The sequence below is a fragment of the Ambystoma mexicanum genome, chromosome 11 (assembly GCF_040938575.1).
Source record: "Ambystoma mexicanum isolate Mex_15411 chromosome 11, UKY_AmexF1_1, whole genome shotgun sequence".
In the NCBI taxonomy this organism is placed as follows: domain Eukaryota; kingdom Metazoa; phylum Chordata; class Amphibia; order Caudata; family Ambystomatidae; genus Ambystoma; species Ambystoma mexicanum.
The window spans coordinates 747,050,450-747,069,118 of NC_090934.1; the positions used below are offsets into that span (position 1 = coordinate 747,050,450).

Genomic DNA, 18,669 nt, shown 5'->3' on the forward strand with positions numbered 1-18,669 from the left:
TCCCCAACACTGTAGGGAACAGTGAGGCATTGTTTTATATTTTTTCTTTATTAAAATGACATATGTTGATAAATCAACAAGCAGTATGTCCGCCTCTCATTACTGACCTCTCACACTGCCGAGACATGTTTACAAGATGCCCTACAAAGAAAGAAAGTCAATGCTGATTCTCACAGAACTCAGAACCTGCATGCACCGCAGGAGATGAGGTTTGGCTTTCTGTGAAATACCTAACTAAACATTTAACACTAACCAATTTAGCATGTACATATTTTGGGCCTTTCCACATTACTAAGAAAATTGACCTAGTTACCTTCCAACTACAGTTACCTTCATTATGCTATAGGATACATCCTGTGTTTCATGTCTCTCTGTTGAAACCTTTTGTTCTGAGTTATTTTCCTCTGCAACAACGCAGACCATGAATGATTATGAGGTACATACAATTTATGACTCCTGGTTTCATCGCGGTCACATTCAGTATCTAATTGAATGGTTTAGGAATGTGTTGTCTGATAGTTCTTGGGAGCATGCCTCTCATGTCTGAGCACCTTGATTGCTTCACCGCTTTCACCTTCATTATCTATGGAAGCCTGAACTCTCGAATCTGGTGGCTGAGCATGCTGTCAGGAATGTGGCACACCTCTGGAGGACAGATCCCTGTTGGAAGCTGTCCCATCCCATTCCAAGATGGTGGAGAATTTCGGATAGATCTCACATCACTGACACAGTAGCTCTGCAGCTTCTCGTCTCAGCGCTCTGAACTACAGATTGGACGCCAGTCCTCCCAGTCCTTTCTGTTAGTACATTCAGCACTGTGTCTTATCTCTTTCTTACCAGTTATCATCTTCCAGGTTCCTTTCTGCATGTCCTTGGTATATGTTCCTCTCTCCTGCTGTGGGTGACTTTCCTGGACTCTTACTGGTCTTTATCTTCCTGGATGGCCTCCAGGTACATTTCGGGCCTGATTACTGGAACCTACCAACATCATGCAGTGGCCATTTCCTTCTGGAGGTTTTTTCTTCAGGTTTAGTTTTTCCTCCAGATGCCTACTTTCCTGGCGGTCACTCAACTGAGAGTGTGCTACCTCCACTCCAGTCAGAATGGCTTCTTGAACATTGCAGTCGGCAGCATCCGCATAAGGTAAGGAGTCTTATTTGACAAATAAGTCCAGCCAAAATGTGAGCTGATTTCTGGACCATAGCAACTATTTGCTATGAATGAAACCAAGCCTGCACTTGCACGATCAGAATACAGCTTGCAGGAAGATTGTTCTGTCTGTTCTCCCTTGTCTTCACCCCTTAATGTGCACTTGTAAAAAAAACTGCAGAATCACCGTAAAGCCAATTTGCTGTATCTAAACTGTTAAATGTATCATATTTCACTTACTCTGCCTGTTCAGACCATTATCGTCTCAGAAATTCAAGGGCTCTGAGCGACTGTCGTTTTTCCCTATGTTCCCACCCTCCTTGAGCGTTTTGAAACACTGCCCATGTATAGGCGTTTTATAAATAAACATTACCATTACCATTTCTTTAACAGCCCAAAAAGAGTTCTGCACCCATCTATTACTGCGCCACAAAAAGTGTTCAAGTACTAAAACAAACCAATTTTTCTTAGTTCATCATATATTTATTGGTGGCCTATAAAAGATGACACGTGTTTCGGCACCCTAAGTGTGCCTTTTTCAAATCTGGGCAATACGGATTGTTTCATATACTATATACAAGAAAGGATATACATATTCAATAAAAAATAAATAGAAAATAAATAAAATATAACAGATTCCCAGGAGTTCCCAAAAACAGATATACATTCAGTCATATTAACCAACATATGATCCGATTGATTAATCGTTTAAAAAACAGTATGATCAGGCAAAATTTGTTTCCACACAATGATATTGACCATTTCAGAAAACAAATATAAATGAGTTACACATAACAGAATTCCAAGTTGTAAATTAGTTGATGTGATTAAAAATTAAAGGGGGTTGTAAACATACCATCATGGCGTCCAGTTGTGGTGGTGGGACATAGGAAAAAACCGGGGAAAAAGGGAAGGATGGAGGGAGACATTGTGGTAGAGCGAGAAAAAAATAATAAATATAAAAATAGAATTAGTGCAAGTTTAAATTGCGCTAGTGTGATTTGATATACGTCTGCCTCCAGATAGGGCTTACCTATCATCGGAGTTCGAAAAAGCTCTCTGATGTCGTGTTGTCATTTGGGAGTCCCATCAGACTCGTAAGCGTTAGGATCGCTTGAAAAAGAAAAAGGTGGAGGAATGTGTTATTTTCCCATACATGATGCAATGTTTAGGTCATGATAAGATTGCATCAGGACAGGGTATCCGCAATTCTTTTTAAATTACCAATACATTTTTAATACTCTGCAAAAGCGACCTGGCACTATCATAGCGAATTTTGGCAAGTTCCCTTTTAATTTTTATGGTTTAAATATATACATAATCATTAGCGAGGTGATTATGGTTTCTACACCTTCTTGGAGTTACTCCAAAAGTAAAGTATACATGCCGTAAATGAATTTGTGACTGATTTGAAAGTCAAACACCACGTTTCGTCCAAAAACCAGAGCGGCATGTGAAACCCGCCTGTTTAAAGCGGACCTAGTTATGATTGGAAAGTTAGGTGGGTGGGCTTCCATTGCCCTCTAGGGCTTACCTTCAAAATCTGGCTTCTTGCTTCACGCGTCGGGTTCTACTGAGTGCCCTCTCAGGCGGCCGTAAATTGCATATATACTGTTACCCCGGCAACTTTGCTGTCCTATTTCCATTTCGCTGTCAGTACGTCTGTCGGCCATGTTTTGGGATACCTGTCTCTCTAAAGATCTAAGTTACGTCATGAACACATTGAATCTTTTAACATATAGAAGCACAATCCTATACCAATGGACCGTTCATATTTCTTTTTATATATTCCTTGGAAAAAGTGAGCCGCGGGTGCATGGGTGGGAAAGAGTGACTAAATATAATATTGCTGACGGTGCCACATGTAATTGGGAGATCTCACTCCCAGGGCTACATGGGAAATGTAGTAGTAAACAGAAAAGGGGGCGAGGTATCTACATACAATTAGTAACTCTGGCTCCAAATATTTGTCTCTAATTCCACTGTGGTTTGAGACATACATATCCACGTCTCAGGGGTTATCTATAAACACTTTTTTTATATTTGAAAACTTGTTAGTAAAAAATAATAGTGAGCTACTAATTCGAGTGTTGCTACTCGATGCCCAGGAAATCAACAACAACGATTTAGGTATTGAATTTACAGGGGAATACAGCAATTTAGAGATTAACTTCTTGGATTTGACAATCTATGTATCTGGAGACCACCTTAAAACTAGAATATAACAGAAAAATACGGAAGTAAACTCCACACTACATGCCACCAGTTGTCATTATGAACCCGTAATTCGGAACATTCCCAAGGGAGAGTACATCAGAGCAAGGAGGAATTGCTATGAACAAACCAGCTTTCAGAAAGAATGTGAAATTTTGTCTACAAGATTTAAAGACAGGTTACTCTAGAGCAAGTATTGAAACAGCCTACAACAAAGCGCATCTGACTCCGAATGATTGCATGCCCAATGTATCCTGGTTCTAAACCTCATCCACATGCTGTCCTCTTGAATGACCCTAGAACCCATCTTGGCTTTTGGAGGAAGGAAAGGCCACCCAGTGTGCTGTGATGGCCATGTAGTCAATGCTTTGACTACTAGTCCACATGTACATGGAAATGTGGACTTTTTGGCCCATTTAGTGCTGTAGTAACTGGCCCACTTCAGCCATTATGGCCTTGTACAATTCCGGTGCTGCTTTGCAAGAGTAAAACCGTCAAGGGGATCTTCCCAGCAGTGATTGACTTTTCCTATAGACAAAGAAATGCAGTGTTTTTCACAAATAAGTAGGGCAAGACATATTTTGCCAACATTATAACCAGGTTAACATGGAGCAGGTGCCCTCCGATGGCACTGGTGATATTTTTAGGCACGCTGAAATGCTACCATGACACTGCCTGCTTGCAATAGGGGAATCAGTTCTATGTACAAATGTGGTACAGGGTCTTGGGCTTGGTGTCCTATTCCCAAGCAATGATGCAGTTTAAGTATTTTCAGGGAATATTTGTATTGGCAGTTGAAGGTGTGTTTCTTGTTTGATGATAGAGGGAGGGATGTACCTCAGACCTCTTGACGTCTTCCTTTGCCTGTGCATATTGCAGCTGAATATGGGATCCCCAAGTTGGTCCCTAACTTTACATGGCACACCAATTTCCAGCAGTATGCAAACGTGTCCAGATTGGGATGCTGTTTATTCGATAGGAAGAACTGTCACACCTTTGACTTTTATACTAGTGGGCTAGCTACACACAGGCTGAGTTCCTGTGACCTTCATGGTGAGGCAGTGGCTATGCTGGTGATTTTCTGAATGCTGTGTAATGGAGTGACATGCTTTCTGATCTGCAATAGGAGGTCAGTTTCTCAAAGATCTGTAAACAACTCGGAGGGGCGAGTTTAGTAATTCATACTAAAGCCTCTGCATCTGTTGTGTCATTCTCCCTTCCCACCCCAGAATCACTGCTTTCCAACAGCAGTGCTTGTTTTTGTCTGAACTCTGATGGAGCATCATCTTTGTCATCATGAATCTTATTATAATTACTGTCTGTCTGTCTGTCTGTCTGGTGTGATGACAAAGCTAGAGACGGGGGATTTTCAGCTTCTTAGCACTCTTCATATAATCTGCCTTCTGTTTTCCCTGATCTTCTTTTAGATCATATCTGCACAACTCCCCCCTTATGCCCCTCTAATGCTGGGAGGATATAAAAGTGCAACCTCCTTTTTATCAGTCTCAGTGGATGGTCATTGTCATGGTGCAATACTTGTGCATTTTCTTGTACTTTCACTTGTACTCTTGAGTGAGTTGTGAGAGGGGGAGTTAAACATGAGTTGGATGATACCTACAAATGAACATGTGCATTTCTGACTTCCACAGTGCACACAGCAAGTGCAGCTTTGGGAATGAAAAGACAACAAAAAAAACGAGTCTCCCCAACCTCTGACTCATTTGGGTGTTGACATGTTGTTCCAAATGTTTCCAAATGTATGTCATCGACCAATTCTCAAATCTCAGATACTCGCTTAAACAAACTCAGGAGAGTATGCCTCTCCCACAAGCAACACTGCGGGTATCCCTGCTCTTTACACTCCTCCTCTCAGGTGTCAACCAATGGCACTTGTTTCATAAACTGGTTTCTAGAGACTGACATCGACTGATGTGTCTCCTGCCTCCCTGAATGTTAGCTTCTCCCTCGCTGGAAAATACCCCAATGGCACCTGTATAAGCCACTCACTCTAAGAGATTGGACATGACTGATATGTTCCTGCCTCCCCAAATCTCTGGTGATGGCACTTATATTGTTCACCCTCTCCAAATCACTGAAAGTGATGCAGAATGGCGCATAAACCAAACCAACCCTAAATATCACTCTCTTACTGAGTCTCATTCACTTACACAATCTCTCTCTCCTTCTTTCTAAAGCAACTATATAAGACTGCCTCAGCAGCAAACTCTGCATCTCAGAAAGCTGCCTGAGACTGCATGAGGCTCCAGTCACGTGTTCCCCTTGAAGCCATGTAGACAAACATCAGATGAACTTTTCCAAAAGTTTGATATGGTTCATCCTTATCGAATCATCCAAAATGTAGGTGACCCAAGTTCATTGTTTTTCGTCCGGGCCTCGTATGCAGGTTCATTATACATAAGTCATACATGAATCATTTTTGAAGAACATTGCTATACATTTTTTAGTTTCCAGTGGCTGTCAACTGTAACATCTCCCAAACTCCCTAGTGTTTATTTTAGAGAAATGTCTTAATTTTGTAATAGAAAAATAGCTTAATCATATCAAATATTCATGATGGTGTGAAATTTAAATGTATATCAGTGAATGGCATTTAATGGTTTAGGAATGCAGACCTAAATAGGTGCCAAGAGGTGTAAAACACATTTTGGTCTTGGGTTGAATTCAAAAATAAAAAGCTGAAAAGAGAAAAGGTGTCCTTATTGAATAGTATATATGAGCAGAAAAGGGATTAACTAATGATGTCAACTTGCTTACATCTACTTTTGTCAATTGTTGGCTATGGGCTTCCACCACAATTGCAGCTTGAAAAGATTGAACTGGGCCACTCCTTTTAAGGCTTGGGCAACATTTTCTATCATGGTCTACCAGATCCAAATCATTGGAACTACAAACCTGCTCAGGAAAATGACATTGTCAACTAGAGAAGCATTGATGAAAGATTACATTTCATAATGATTGTACCCTTTTATTTCCCTCTTTTTCTTCCTTTCTCCATGCTATCCCTTGACAATTGACTACAGCTTTGGCAAACGTGGCCTTTAACAAAGTTACCCTCCTCAGTCGTTTTCTGAGTTGGCTTTTCCTTTACTTCATTTGTTTGTTAACTTATTACATTTTAAAATCACTGAATGATTATAAGACTATCTTGCGAAAGCACATGAATAAGAAATATTGAAAAGGGCATCCAAAACTATACTCACCAATTATGCTGGTCCCATAGCACAGCGTGTAGAGATCTGTGCAGAGCTTGCTGAAACAGGTTCGAATCCTGGCAGGGCCAAACTCAGCCTTTCGGCAGGGTTAAACTCAGCCTTTCATCCTTCCGAGGTCGATAAATGAGCACCACACACCGTGGGTAATAATAAGCAGTGCTCAGATACTTGAGGGTTCGTAGTGCTACATAAATGCTAAATGATTATTATTAATTAAGGCTGTGCCCAGAAATGTGCTTTGAATTTTAGTGTGTATTTATTCCCATTTGTCATTTGGTTTTTTCAAACAAATATCCTAAACATGCATTTTTAAATTTTATAAAGCATTTTCTATTGTGCATCTATGTTTCAGCATTACATAGTTCAATAGATCCAGAGTCGATTCGATTACCTGTTCGTGATCAACTGTTGAAAAATGTTTCTTGATGTTGGTGATGTTTCAGGCTTTCACTGTGATAATGCTATAATGTCAACTACTGCTTGGGCAGTCATGTACAGTGTGTCTCTCCACATTAGGAACACCCTTAGTTTCTTGCATTGTCGTTTGGTTCTTGCACTGTTGTGCACCGTCCATGTTCTTATTGCAGCCCCTTCTTTGTGCATACAAATCCTACTGTTAGGATGGACAAAAAGGGGGGTTGAAGCTGATCAGGTTAGCTCAGAGGGGTGTGGTGTGGAGGCAATGCAGGTATGTACCGTCAATAGGTTCGTTGACATTTTGCACACTGAAGAGGCAGTGACAAGTACTGAGCTTATCCTGCTAGTCAATTTCAGGTTATACATAACATGGCTAATCTTTGCTGACCCTGTGTTGATTGCTCTCAATTTTTGTGAATTGAGAGTGGGCAACCAAGAAGAGGATGAGTTAGTGTTAACATGTCTTGCCTCCACATTTGTGTCGATTATTATGGGCCAAAAACTAAATACAATGGAGAAATGTAATGATTATTTTGCAGTTCATAGTTTTGCATTGTTTGTTTTTATCTCTCCAACAGAGATGTTGCTACTTAACATTCTTGTGCTGATTTCACAATATAACATTTTTGAAGGTTAGCATTGAAAGAATAGACATAGGAAGATGGCTATGTTCAATTTGCATGAATATTATATTTGTGATTTTTGTTTTCAACACTTGACGATTGTTCCTACATCATTTTTCTTTTGGAAGTAATAGAACAATCTATTAGCAATGATGGGGATTGAAATGAGATGAGTCAGACACATGGACGCACATTTCCCATTTTAATTATGTTAACTGCAATACACAATAGACAATAAAGTGAATGACAATTTCCCAAAAAACTGCCTGTCATAGATGACACAATTGCAGCATTATTGCAAGATCCACGCAGGCTCTCTCAAAAATGAAAACAAGTGCACCTATTTTCTTTTCTAAGTCACAACAACATCATTGCTGAAAGGTATAAATGTAAAGTGACAGTTTCGAGTCCTGAATGACTGCAAGGAAACGTTGGAATTTCCATGAACTAAATGAAAGAATGTTCCTTAGATAAACCATAGTTTTCAAACCACAACATATAAAGGTCAAAATATAAAGGTCAGTGGATCCCCACTTTATACAAGATGGGCACACAGTGCATCATCTGTTGGCAAAGATCTCTCAAACACAATACACAGAATCACATTGTATCTCAGGTACTTGAAGAGGTTTAATCTAAAAGTAAAACTGATCTGAGCAAAGATTTAAGATGTATGACATAATATGGCCAATTTCAATCCCTTGACTATCACGACAACGACATGAACACTGCCTGATTACAGCGGGGTATGCGAGTGAACGGCTGGTACCACCTATCACCAACAGCTGTGGAACACTACAGTTCAGATCTCCAGTGGTTAAGGGCGCAAGACATCAACAACACTGATCTTAGGTGTCTAAGTTCATCCAGTTGGCAACAATTATCGAACATGAGACACACTGAGAAAAAAATGTAACATTGCACTATTACAATCACATTGTTTGCAAGCCATCGAGCATCAGAAACTGTAGAGTAGTGAAATCACTATTTTCTCCTGAAAGTGGATAGAGGGGAGCACAGCAAATGTATTGTCTTTGTTTGAATAGTGGTGCAAAGTGAAATCCTTAAGCTTAATTGACCGCTGAAGTCCTTGCAGGTATTTTATGTGGGGTGGGGTGCTAGGGAGATGCAGACAAACATTGTATTTAGGCACAGTGAAGGTTGGTTTCTGTATAATACGTGTAAGCATAGAATTGTAAGCATTATTGTAAACATATTTAGACTATGTGTGAAGTACCGTAAAATGTTTAGACTTTTAGATTTACAGTCAAATATTGCAGGTGTAATTGAGGAAGCTCCTACTGCTGGATCTCTCTTCAGCTTTAAATCTGTTTGACCATGCTTTGCTGGTAAACAGATTAATTGAGGTTTGAAAATGTACGTCTCAAACTGCTAACTGGTTTAAGTCTTTCTTAGGACCAAGGATGGCCACAGTGGTCAAAGGAAATGCTTTTTCATCAAAACACTTTTGACATGTGGTGTGCCACAGGGCCCATGTTTATCCCCTCTGCTTTTTCATGTGTTCTCAAAACCCCTGTGTGATTTGCTCTTTGCTCTGGGTGTTCGGTTCGCAAACTACACTGATGACACCCACATCGTTTTTGAGCTGACTGGGGTGTATAGTGATGATGTGAATAGAGTCAACAGGGTCTTTGAAGCCATACGAATATGGATGGTGGTAAACTCTTTGGCCCTAAATGAATCTAAGACAGAGTTGCTTTTTGTAGGCACCCAACAAAAAATAAAAAAAGCTTGACTGTCAGTATAAATGTTTCATGGTGAATGGTAACATTGTTACGGTGTCAGAACATGTCAAAACTTGAGTAGTCTTTTTTGTTTCCCACTTGTCATTTAAGAAGCATATTTGCTACCTGAAATCATCTTGCTCCTATCACACAAACCTACTCTGGCAAATTCGTGCACACCTATCAAAGGCCAACATAGCCCTGATTGCAGCTGCAATCATTAATACAAAGTTGGACTACTGTAATAGCCTCTTGATGGGTACCTCTAAGGCCAACATAAAAAGGCTCCAAGTGGCTCAGAATGGAGCCATCCGCGCAGTCTATGGAATGGGCCCATGCTCCAAGATTTTTACTTCTAGGATGAAGTTGCATTGGCTTCCAGTTGAACAACAAACTAAATTCAAGGGTGCTGTTTTGGTGTATAAGTGCCTCGCGGGTGATGCACCTCTTTACCTTTCCTCCAGGATAAAAAGAGCTCCTGTAAGGAGGACCCTCCGTTCAAATAGTAACTTGATGTTGCACCAGCTGTACGTGGTCCTAAAGAAGATTGGTGGCACCAGTTTCTGTGCTTGGGCTCCAATTACCTGGAACTCTCTCTCTCTCTTGATCTTAGGAGCTGTGTCTCCATTACTCTTTTTAAAAAACAGTGGAAAGCGATGTTGTTCGATGGAGGTGTGAAAACAGAAAAATAATATGAGGCCGGGAAGCCCAAAAAGAAACACACCAACACAGGTTACAAAGAACATACAAGTGCTTTATTTAAAAGCTACAACAGTTACCAAGTCAGTTGACAAACGGATAGCTATTCGGCTCTCAGAGTAACATAACGAACTTCAACGAGGGTTCGATGTGTTAGAGAGAGAGAGCACATTGGAATACTCGGGCTCTTTATACGATTTGTCCAGCCCTTGACCAACCCTCTTGCGGGTTAACCATTCTGTGAGACAGGCCTATGGGTTCCTTGCCAGGGCAATCCTGTAATATATGCATTTCGATTAGTTTCACTGATATAGTTGTACATTTACATATAGGTCAGCGGTAGGACAAGGTCTCAGTTCGCGACCCTGACAAGTGGCCTGCAGGCATATTAATTATTCATGTGTACGGAGGTCACAACGGCCAGAATCTTACTCAGAATGTCATTCGGCTTCCATTTTGATGTTCAGGGTGACTTCCATATTACAAGAGAACCTAAAATGGTGGCTTAATCCAAGATGGCGACTTACATTACTTTCTCTAAGGTCAAGACCTTGCCGTGGAGTTTGTTCGCATATGATGTTTAGACAACTTGGCGTAGGCCAATACACATACAATTGTTACGATAGGAGGCATAATATTGTTTCAATTCCGACAGATGGACGTTCTACTGAGACACTATCCGAATGCTTGCCAGTTTATAATTTATGATTTTTCTGTCTTTGTGAGAGCCCTGAGGCCTGCAGGCGAGTGGCGCGATATAACAATTAAATAGATAGAATTAAAACAACACATCCTGTTTTCAAATCATATGTTTTAAATATTTAATATCAATGTTTCCTCTACAAAGTCATCAAGGAATCTGAGCAACTTACTGTGTCCCACTTTAGGATTTATTGTACCTATGTTTCTGAATTATATAGTCACAAATGTTGTGCTAGAAGCTTGTGCCTTCTTAAAATGTAATTCCCAAGCATTCTAGAATTGTATATTAGTACCTGGCGAGGGCACAATCAGAAGGAAAGAGCCATTCTGATTGGCCCTCACCGAGGCCTTACCTGAGTACTCCCCAAGGGGCGTGCAGCCCCTCAGCCAATGAGGAGGCTCGAAGCGGGGACATCCCCACTCCGAGCCTCCCCACGGCTGAGAGGCTGCCTTCGCCCCCCCCCGCCAGTCCTCAGTTAACTTGACAAAGTTGAAATCCCCACATCCAGGAGTACAACTCCTTAAATATGAAATTAAAAACCTGCCATACTCAATGGCCATTATAAATTCATATTGGAATCCTGCAAGCATTACAGATGTAATAGTTAGCAATCTATTAGATGACAAAGATAGGGATCCAACTATTTCAACAACTTTAATTGCAGGTGATTTAAATATCCACTGTGTGACCAGCGAGAAAAAGATATTATCAAATCAAGCTGATAAATGGCTTGGACTTATGCAGGATAGGAACATGAGCATGCTGAATGGATGCATACAAGGAGATGTTCCTCCCCAAGCAACATGGAAAAGGCAAAACGCGGAAGCCATAATTGATTACGCCTTTTTATCGAAAGAATCCTTGGAGGTGTTGTCTCATTTTAATATTGTGTCAACTGACTTAAGTGATCAAAATATTTTAGTTATAACATGCGAAACCTCTCATTCGTACAAATCCCAACTAAGCTTAAGCCACGTCTAATTAGATTTAAATGGAAAACGGACAAACTAGAGAGACTATTGAATACATTGTCAACTTCTAGTCAGGCACAATATATAGATGTACTTCAGCAGTTTAACACTATGACAAATGAAAGTGGTTCCATGAGAGAAAGAAATATAAAACTCTATCACCCCATAATCAGTGAAAGACATTGGAAAAAAGAAAAGCTATAAGAAATATCAAATTTAAAAATAGCAAAGACTATAATAACCAATGTATCGCCATAAAAACTAAATATAGAATTGTTCTTAAACAACCTCGAATTGTCAAAGCACAAAAAGAAAATGAAACTATGCTAGGTGCCATTGCTCATAAATCAAGTGCCCAAATATGGGCGCTACTAAAAAATGGCGCTAAGACAGATATAACACCTCAATCCCTAAATGCCATCAGGGAACAAGGATGGGTAGACCATTTTATAAAACTATTTTATAATTAAGCGTGGGTGCAAGATCCATCTATCATATATGACCCAGCAGAAAACACATCAGCGATCGAGACACAGGACATAGAAGACATAAAGTACTTCATGGGCGCCGGGGCCCAATGGCATATCCAATGCAACCATGAAACTGTTTCCAAAAGAATGGGTGCTAATTTTGGAGAAAATATATCCAAAATACATAAAACAGGGACAGTACCATATTCATGGAAGCAGTCCATTATTTTTCCAGTTTTTAAAAAGGGCAAACGTATTAGCCCTGCTAACTTTAGACCCTTTGCTTTAATGGACCCATCAGGGGAAATACACGCTATAATGATACTGTTAGAATTAAATAAATGGCTCAAAACAAACAACTTATTAGATATCAATCAGTCAGGTTTCATAGCCGGTGTGGGCACAGCTCCTAACATACTAATATTACAAGCACTGAAATCCCAAGCACTAAATAAGAAAAGACCATTGTATGTACCCTTCATAGACTACAAGCAAGCATTTGACACGGTATCGAGATCAATATTATAGAGCAAACTAAAACTAACAGGATGCCCGTCATATCTTCTATGTCTAATACAGCAGTTATATACGGAGACAACAATATAGGTAATATTAAACAGAGAAGGACTATTACCACAGTACCTTTCCTGTCACTCTCTGGCCGGCCTCTCTTCGCCCTTCTCCTGCTCCCACCTGTGAGGTTAAAAACCTTGGGATCATCTTCGACTCCACACTCTCCTTCTCTCCTCACATCTCTGACGTCTCAAAGAAGTCACACTACCAGCTGCACCTCCTCAGAGGTATTCTTCCTTTCCTCTCCTTCCCGCAGTATACACTGTCTCCAGAGCTCTGGTTTTTACTAGGCTGCACTACTGCAACAGTCTCTTTCTAAATCTGCCTGCATTTACACTCCGCCCTCTGCAACTCATCCAAAACAGGACTGTAAGGCTTGTCCTCGGCCTCAAGCCCAGGGATCGTATCTCTACAGGAATGAAATCTCTACACTGGCTCCCAGTGGCTGTGCGAGAATTAAGTTAAAAACCCTCTGCATTGTCCACAAAGCATTCTGGGGCCTGGGGCCTCAATACCTTCAACTCTCTCTTCCTAAATATCTTTCGTCTCAAGCCCTTCACTCTTCCGCCTCCAACTCCCTCAGGGTCAGTTGCTTCTCCAAGCAACGAGTTGGTGGTAGATCTTTCCGCAGCTGGGGCCTCCCTCTGGAACAGCCACCCTGCCACACTGAAACTTGAGGAGAACCATCTCCGGTTCCAGAAGCACCTCAAGACCTTCCTCTTTGCTTCTGCTTTCTCTTCTCCTCTCTCCTGCTGAACTCCTGGCTGAAACTGAAACTTCACTGGTCACCTGGCTACCCTCTGTTCACGGGCCCAGGTCCCCTCCCTGCCGTTGCACACCTGCACTGCCCTCTGCACTCGGGGCTGTTCTCTGTATGCCTACAGCCCTCTACCAGCACCTGACACCTGATGTCTGCACTTACCCCAGCACTTGCCACCACCCGGCTGCACTTCTTATTTATTGTCTTTATTGGTTTTTATTTATTTTACTGTTATCCTATGTACTCACACTTTTCCCTTTCCCCCCTCTCCTACACTTGCGTGATCTCAGTGTCACCTGGCCTAGTAGGATTGCTGTCTCTGTCTTCCCTTTGTTCCCCCTCCCTTGCCCCGTCACGCCTTGAAACACTTGTGTATAGGCGCGTTATAAATGCCATATCATATCATATCATATCATAAAAACCACCATTGGATTAAAACACGGATGCTTGCTTGCATCCACCCTTTTTAATTTTTATATATCCAATGTTGCCAAGTACCTAGATGCTGTGAGAGCCTTTCCCCCGAAGGTAAACCAAAGAGCAGTGAGATACTTGCTCTATGCTGATGATTTGATCATATTAGATCAAACACCTTTTGGTTTAAGCAGAATGTTAGGTGTCTTGGAAAAGCATGCACTGGATAACAACTTACAAATTAATGCAAGCAAGTCAAATATTCTTATAATAGGAAACAGATAAATCTCCAAAACCAGGCTAGAAAAGCGTTGGTGCATAGATGGAAATACTGTGAAGGTAGTTAAACACTTAAATATTTGGGAATAAACATCAATTATATTAAAAGTGAACTACCATATAAAGATGAGATTAAACACAAAATGCAAGTACTTTGTTCACAAGGCGAACTAATACAGCAGAAATATGGGACATTTTCCAGCAAACCCGTTATCATGTATTACAGACAAAAAGTGATCCCTACTGTTACATACAGAGCTTCTAGTAAACTGGATACTGATCAACCGAATTGGCCATATTTGGAGGGCATATATTGGAAGACTGTCCTGAATCTACCAAAAAGTTTTCCCATGCCAATAGTAAGATATGAGTTTGGAATGATATCCCTTTGCGCAGTTGTTAACTGGAGCTGACTGTTACTATATGAAAAATGCAAATCGATAGAAAAATACGATCGCACAGTGATTGGTACAATATCTGAGATGTTCTCTGATAACCACATAGACATGATGAATACCTGGAAAAACAGTTTCAGAAAAATTATGGCAGAAACAGGTATAAGCTAAACATTGCTAACAAATAATCCAGAAAGAGCTAAACAGAAACATTGGATGTTTGATTGGATAACAACAAGAGAGAAATGTGACAGATATAAATGTTTGAAAAAAGGATATTTTCCTGATAACATTTTTTGGGAGATTCCAAATTATATACAAAAAACACTCATATAAACATTATCGGACAGAGATCATGATATTTAGATTTAATTTGGGGCCAACAAGAGAAGTGAAAGCCAAATGGGATGTGAATGAAAAACAGATCATAATTGTAGATTTTGTAAGAACAACAAAGAAAAGGAGACTCTTAGGCATATTATGGTTGAATGAAAGTGACTAACTATACTGCAAATGGGAATTTGTTGTGAGATACTTAAGAGTATACCACACACCATGAATATGACATATAGGAAATAATGTGTCTTGCTAAACATATATCGTTAAATTTAGCGATTATTAGATCCCTGATAAGATTATGAATAATAAAACCTATGAAAATATACCTGAATTAGATGGAACAAATATGGGACCTGCCCATTTATGAGATAGAAACAGTATGCAGGCTCTGTTAAAGAGGATTCATGAATGAATTTGCTATTGACTTGTCTTTATGACTGAGATGATTATTTGTTCAGATTTTGATGATATACGTTAACAAATAATAGAATTGTAGACTTTGCTTCTAACAGATGAAAAATACTGAATTAGTGAATGTTTTTCATAAGATTGCATGTAAAGATATATGTAAAGTTGCATATGCAACTAAATCAAATAACAAAATAAAAGGAAAAGAATAATTCGAATTTAAAAATGTAGAAAAACTGATCTTTGATCTTAACTTTGTTTTGTACTTTTCACATTCAAGCTGCAGAATTCCTTGAAAAGTGATTTGTGCCTTGATCAAGGACCAGACACAGACAATATACCAATCTTGTACCTCTGCCATGGGATGACACCGCAGGTGAGTTTGGCCAATCACGTATACACTATTGCGTATATGTATGCCATGTACAAGAATAAATATGTAAATGGTCTCCCTTGTCAAGTATTATCCAGGTCTACATATTCATTTTCTTTCTTATAAACCATACATCTAATTGTCTCATTCTTTGTTTAACCGCTGTCATGTTACTTAGTGTGGCAGTCTGCAACAGTGTGACCCATTTGACCTATTTGGAAGGAAATCACAAAAGTGAAAATGCTACTGAAACAGCGATAATATCACTGGAATATATGACATTTTGGAAATTATAATTATTCCAGATTGCTCCATGACTACGATCTTGCAAATTCCCCAAATATTCTAAGAATGTTAATTAATCCTGTCCTAGAACATGTGGGAAGTGTTTTTGGTATTTGCCTGGGTGGATAGCCCCTGAATACAAGCCTTGTTGTCTGACTCGCAGGCAGCCTGCACTTTGCACAATCAAATCTTGTAATAGTGCTTAGAAGCTTGGGAAATCCAGCATGAATTGCTATATAAGAATACTATTTATTATTATTTGATCAATAAATATATAACATGTCATAAATTGCATTTATTCCAGCAATATTATCTCATAGAACAAAACTTTGTTGACACCAAACTGTGTACTCCAAATGTTTTCTTTATGTGAAAAGTTGTTGTTATGTAATTGGCAGAAGTGTATCAAACATCTGTAATATGGGCTAATAATGCTTTTTGGTTATTCTCGTAATGCATTGCTGCATTGCGCCAGCTTCAGTTAGATGAATCATGTGATTTATAGTGTGTAAAAGTTGACTATGCCCTACAACGAAGGGGGTCGCAATGTTTTTTGGACTGGGGCACCCCATACTGTGATGCTATGAAAGTAGGAATTTTTAGAAGACCATAATATTGGTCAGAGTTCCTGCAATCAGGAATAAGTCATTGATCGGTATTGTCCCTAGTTTTCAAAATCCATTGTTATTTCAATGCAAGTTGTTCCATGAGGATCTGGTTGTGGCTGTTTTCCTGCAATTTTTCAGCATTTTTATGGGGGGCTAATCCACATACCCTTCCTAAACCAGCCACCACTTCCCTAGCTCCCAGAATTATAAACAAAAAACATTACCCTAATCTTACATGGCCCTAAAAAAGCTACAAAGAATGCAGGAATGTGGCAGGGTGAGCTGGCCTCCTGCGAGTTGGGCCGGTACTGTTCCATGAATGACATCCATTTATACCTGCAACAACCTTGGTTCTTGGATTAGGACAATTTGTATAGGAGGAGTTTTATTCTTGACTGTTGAGTGCGTGACATTACAAGACTTTGGATACTCAGCTGAAGCCTTCGAGCTTGAATTGTTAATTATTAAGCTTTGGGATCAAATTCATTGTTTTTACGAAAAGTGATGTGTTCTTTCATCATACAAATGTATTTTGGGATTGAGTTGTGAAGCTTTGTGGTTTGGTAGCCTGATGTTAACATGCTTTGAGCAGTTGAGTTATATATTGGATGGGAGTGGTTATAGATTGGAGTTGCTTTTAGTCCAAAGGTTAGAGTCCTGTGGCAACCCGAGCCATCCTTACATTGGTAAGCAAAATTGTTGTAATTGGTCTAAAAGGAAAAAGCGGGTTGTGCTACCTTTTGTAGTCCCTGGACTTCAATCTCGTGGCTTGTGCACATTTGAGGTGAATGGTCTACTGTGTCGAACATGGCCGAAAAGTCCAGGAGGACTTTACAAGTCTTGCTAGGTCTTAACATCTTCAGATTGTGAGCGCAGGGCAGATTCTGTGCCCCTGGTGGCCTAAAGCCCAATTTCCCTCAGTCTAGTAGGTTTTGCTATCCACTTTTTTGCTTCCTGGTTGTATTTATTCGTCTTTGTAGGAATGTAAAGTGCCTTAAATCTCGTTTGGAAATACCTATGTGAATTTACTGCTAGGGTGGCCAGAAACTTAACATGCTTTATGGATATTTATCCAATGTCCTATAAAAGCAGTTGCAGTCAGTGAACGACAGTACGTCTAGTTGAGGCACTCATTTCTAAGGTAGGCCTAGCTCACAGGCCTAAAATATGCCAGATGTCTGACCTGCTCAAAAAAGCAATCAGATTAAAGACTAAAACTATTCAATCCAAACATATTATACAAAATAATCTAATTCATTAGTATTGTTTCTTTTAAATGTCCATGAAGCCAACCAATATAATGGAAGGTAATGGGACAACCATTAGAATGGGAGTTAATTTAGTCTGGGGCATCTTTTAGATGTCAATATTTTTGCTTTCATGGGGGCAGGACCTGAAGAATATGTCATGAACTACTTAATGTATTAAAGAATGTACTCATCTAAACAAACCTTTATATTGGAGTGTTGTTGTTAATACAGGAATCTAATCATACATACACATAGGCAATGGCAGCAGCATGCACCATAGAAGTACAATATTTTTAATCTGGTTGGATAGTAAAATAATGAATTCTACCGTATCAGAGTTTTGCGTAATGTTAAACAAGCAATAAATAGCTAATAATTCAAGATTTACTACATACTGGTGTTGCTACAAGAATACATATGAAGACCCACAATGCATACAAATCAGAGGTACATACAGGGAGACGAAAGTAAGGAAGAAAGAAATAGCGTCACCAGAAAATGTCAATAACATTAAAGTTCATCATCATGTATACAAATGAATCGTGTGTTTGAGATTAATCTCTAGATATATAGCACCTTTTCAATTTTTATATTCTGACTGTCAGTGAATAAAACTGCCTGGCTTAAATATGTCAGTGAACAAAAAACAAGTGTCCCAGATATGTGATGTATTTGTATTTATTTGTATTTATTTATTTATAATGTGCACCGTCCGGCCCAGGGGCATCAAGGCGCAACTTGAGCAAATATACATACATATC

General features: G+C 39.6%; 1 protein-coding gene across 2 annotated transcripts in view; it reads left to right on the plus strand.

Annotated features, from left to right (window-relative positions):
* GALNT18 (polypeptide N-acetylgalactosaminyltransferase 18) overlaps nt 1-18,669 on the plus strand; it is a 2,649,737-nt gene that overhangs the window by 2,234,762 nt on the left and 396,306 nt on the right. For both annotated transcript variants that reach the window (XM_069623645.1, XM_069623646.1), the window contains one exon: nt 15,673-15,768. In XM_069623645.1, coding sequence (XP_069479746.1) covers nt 15,673-15,768 — 96 coding nt within the window. The remainder of the gene's footprint in view (nt 1-15,672; nt 15,769-18,669) is intronic.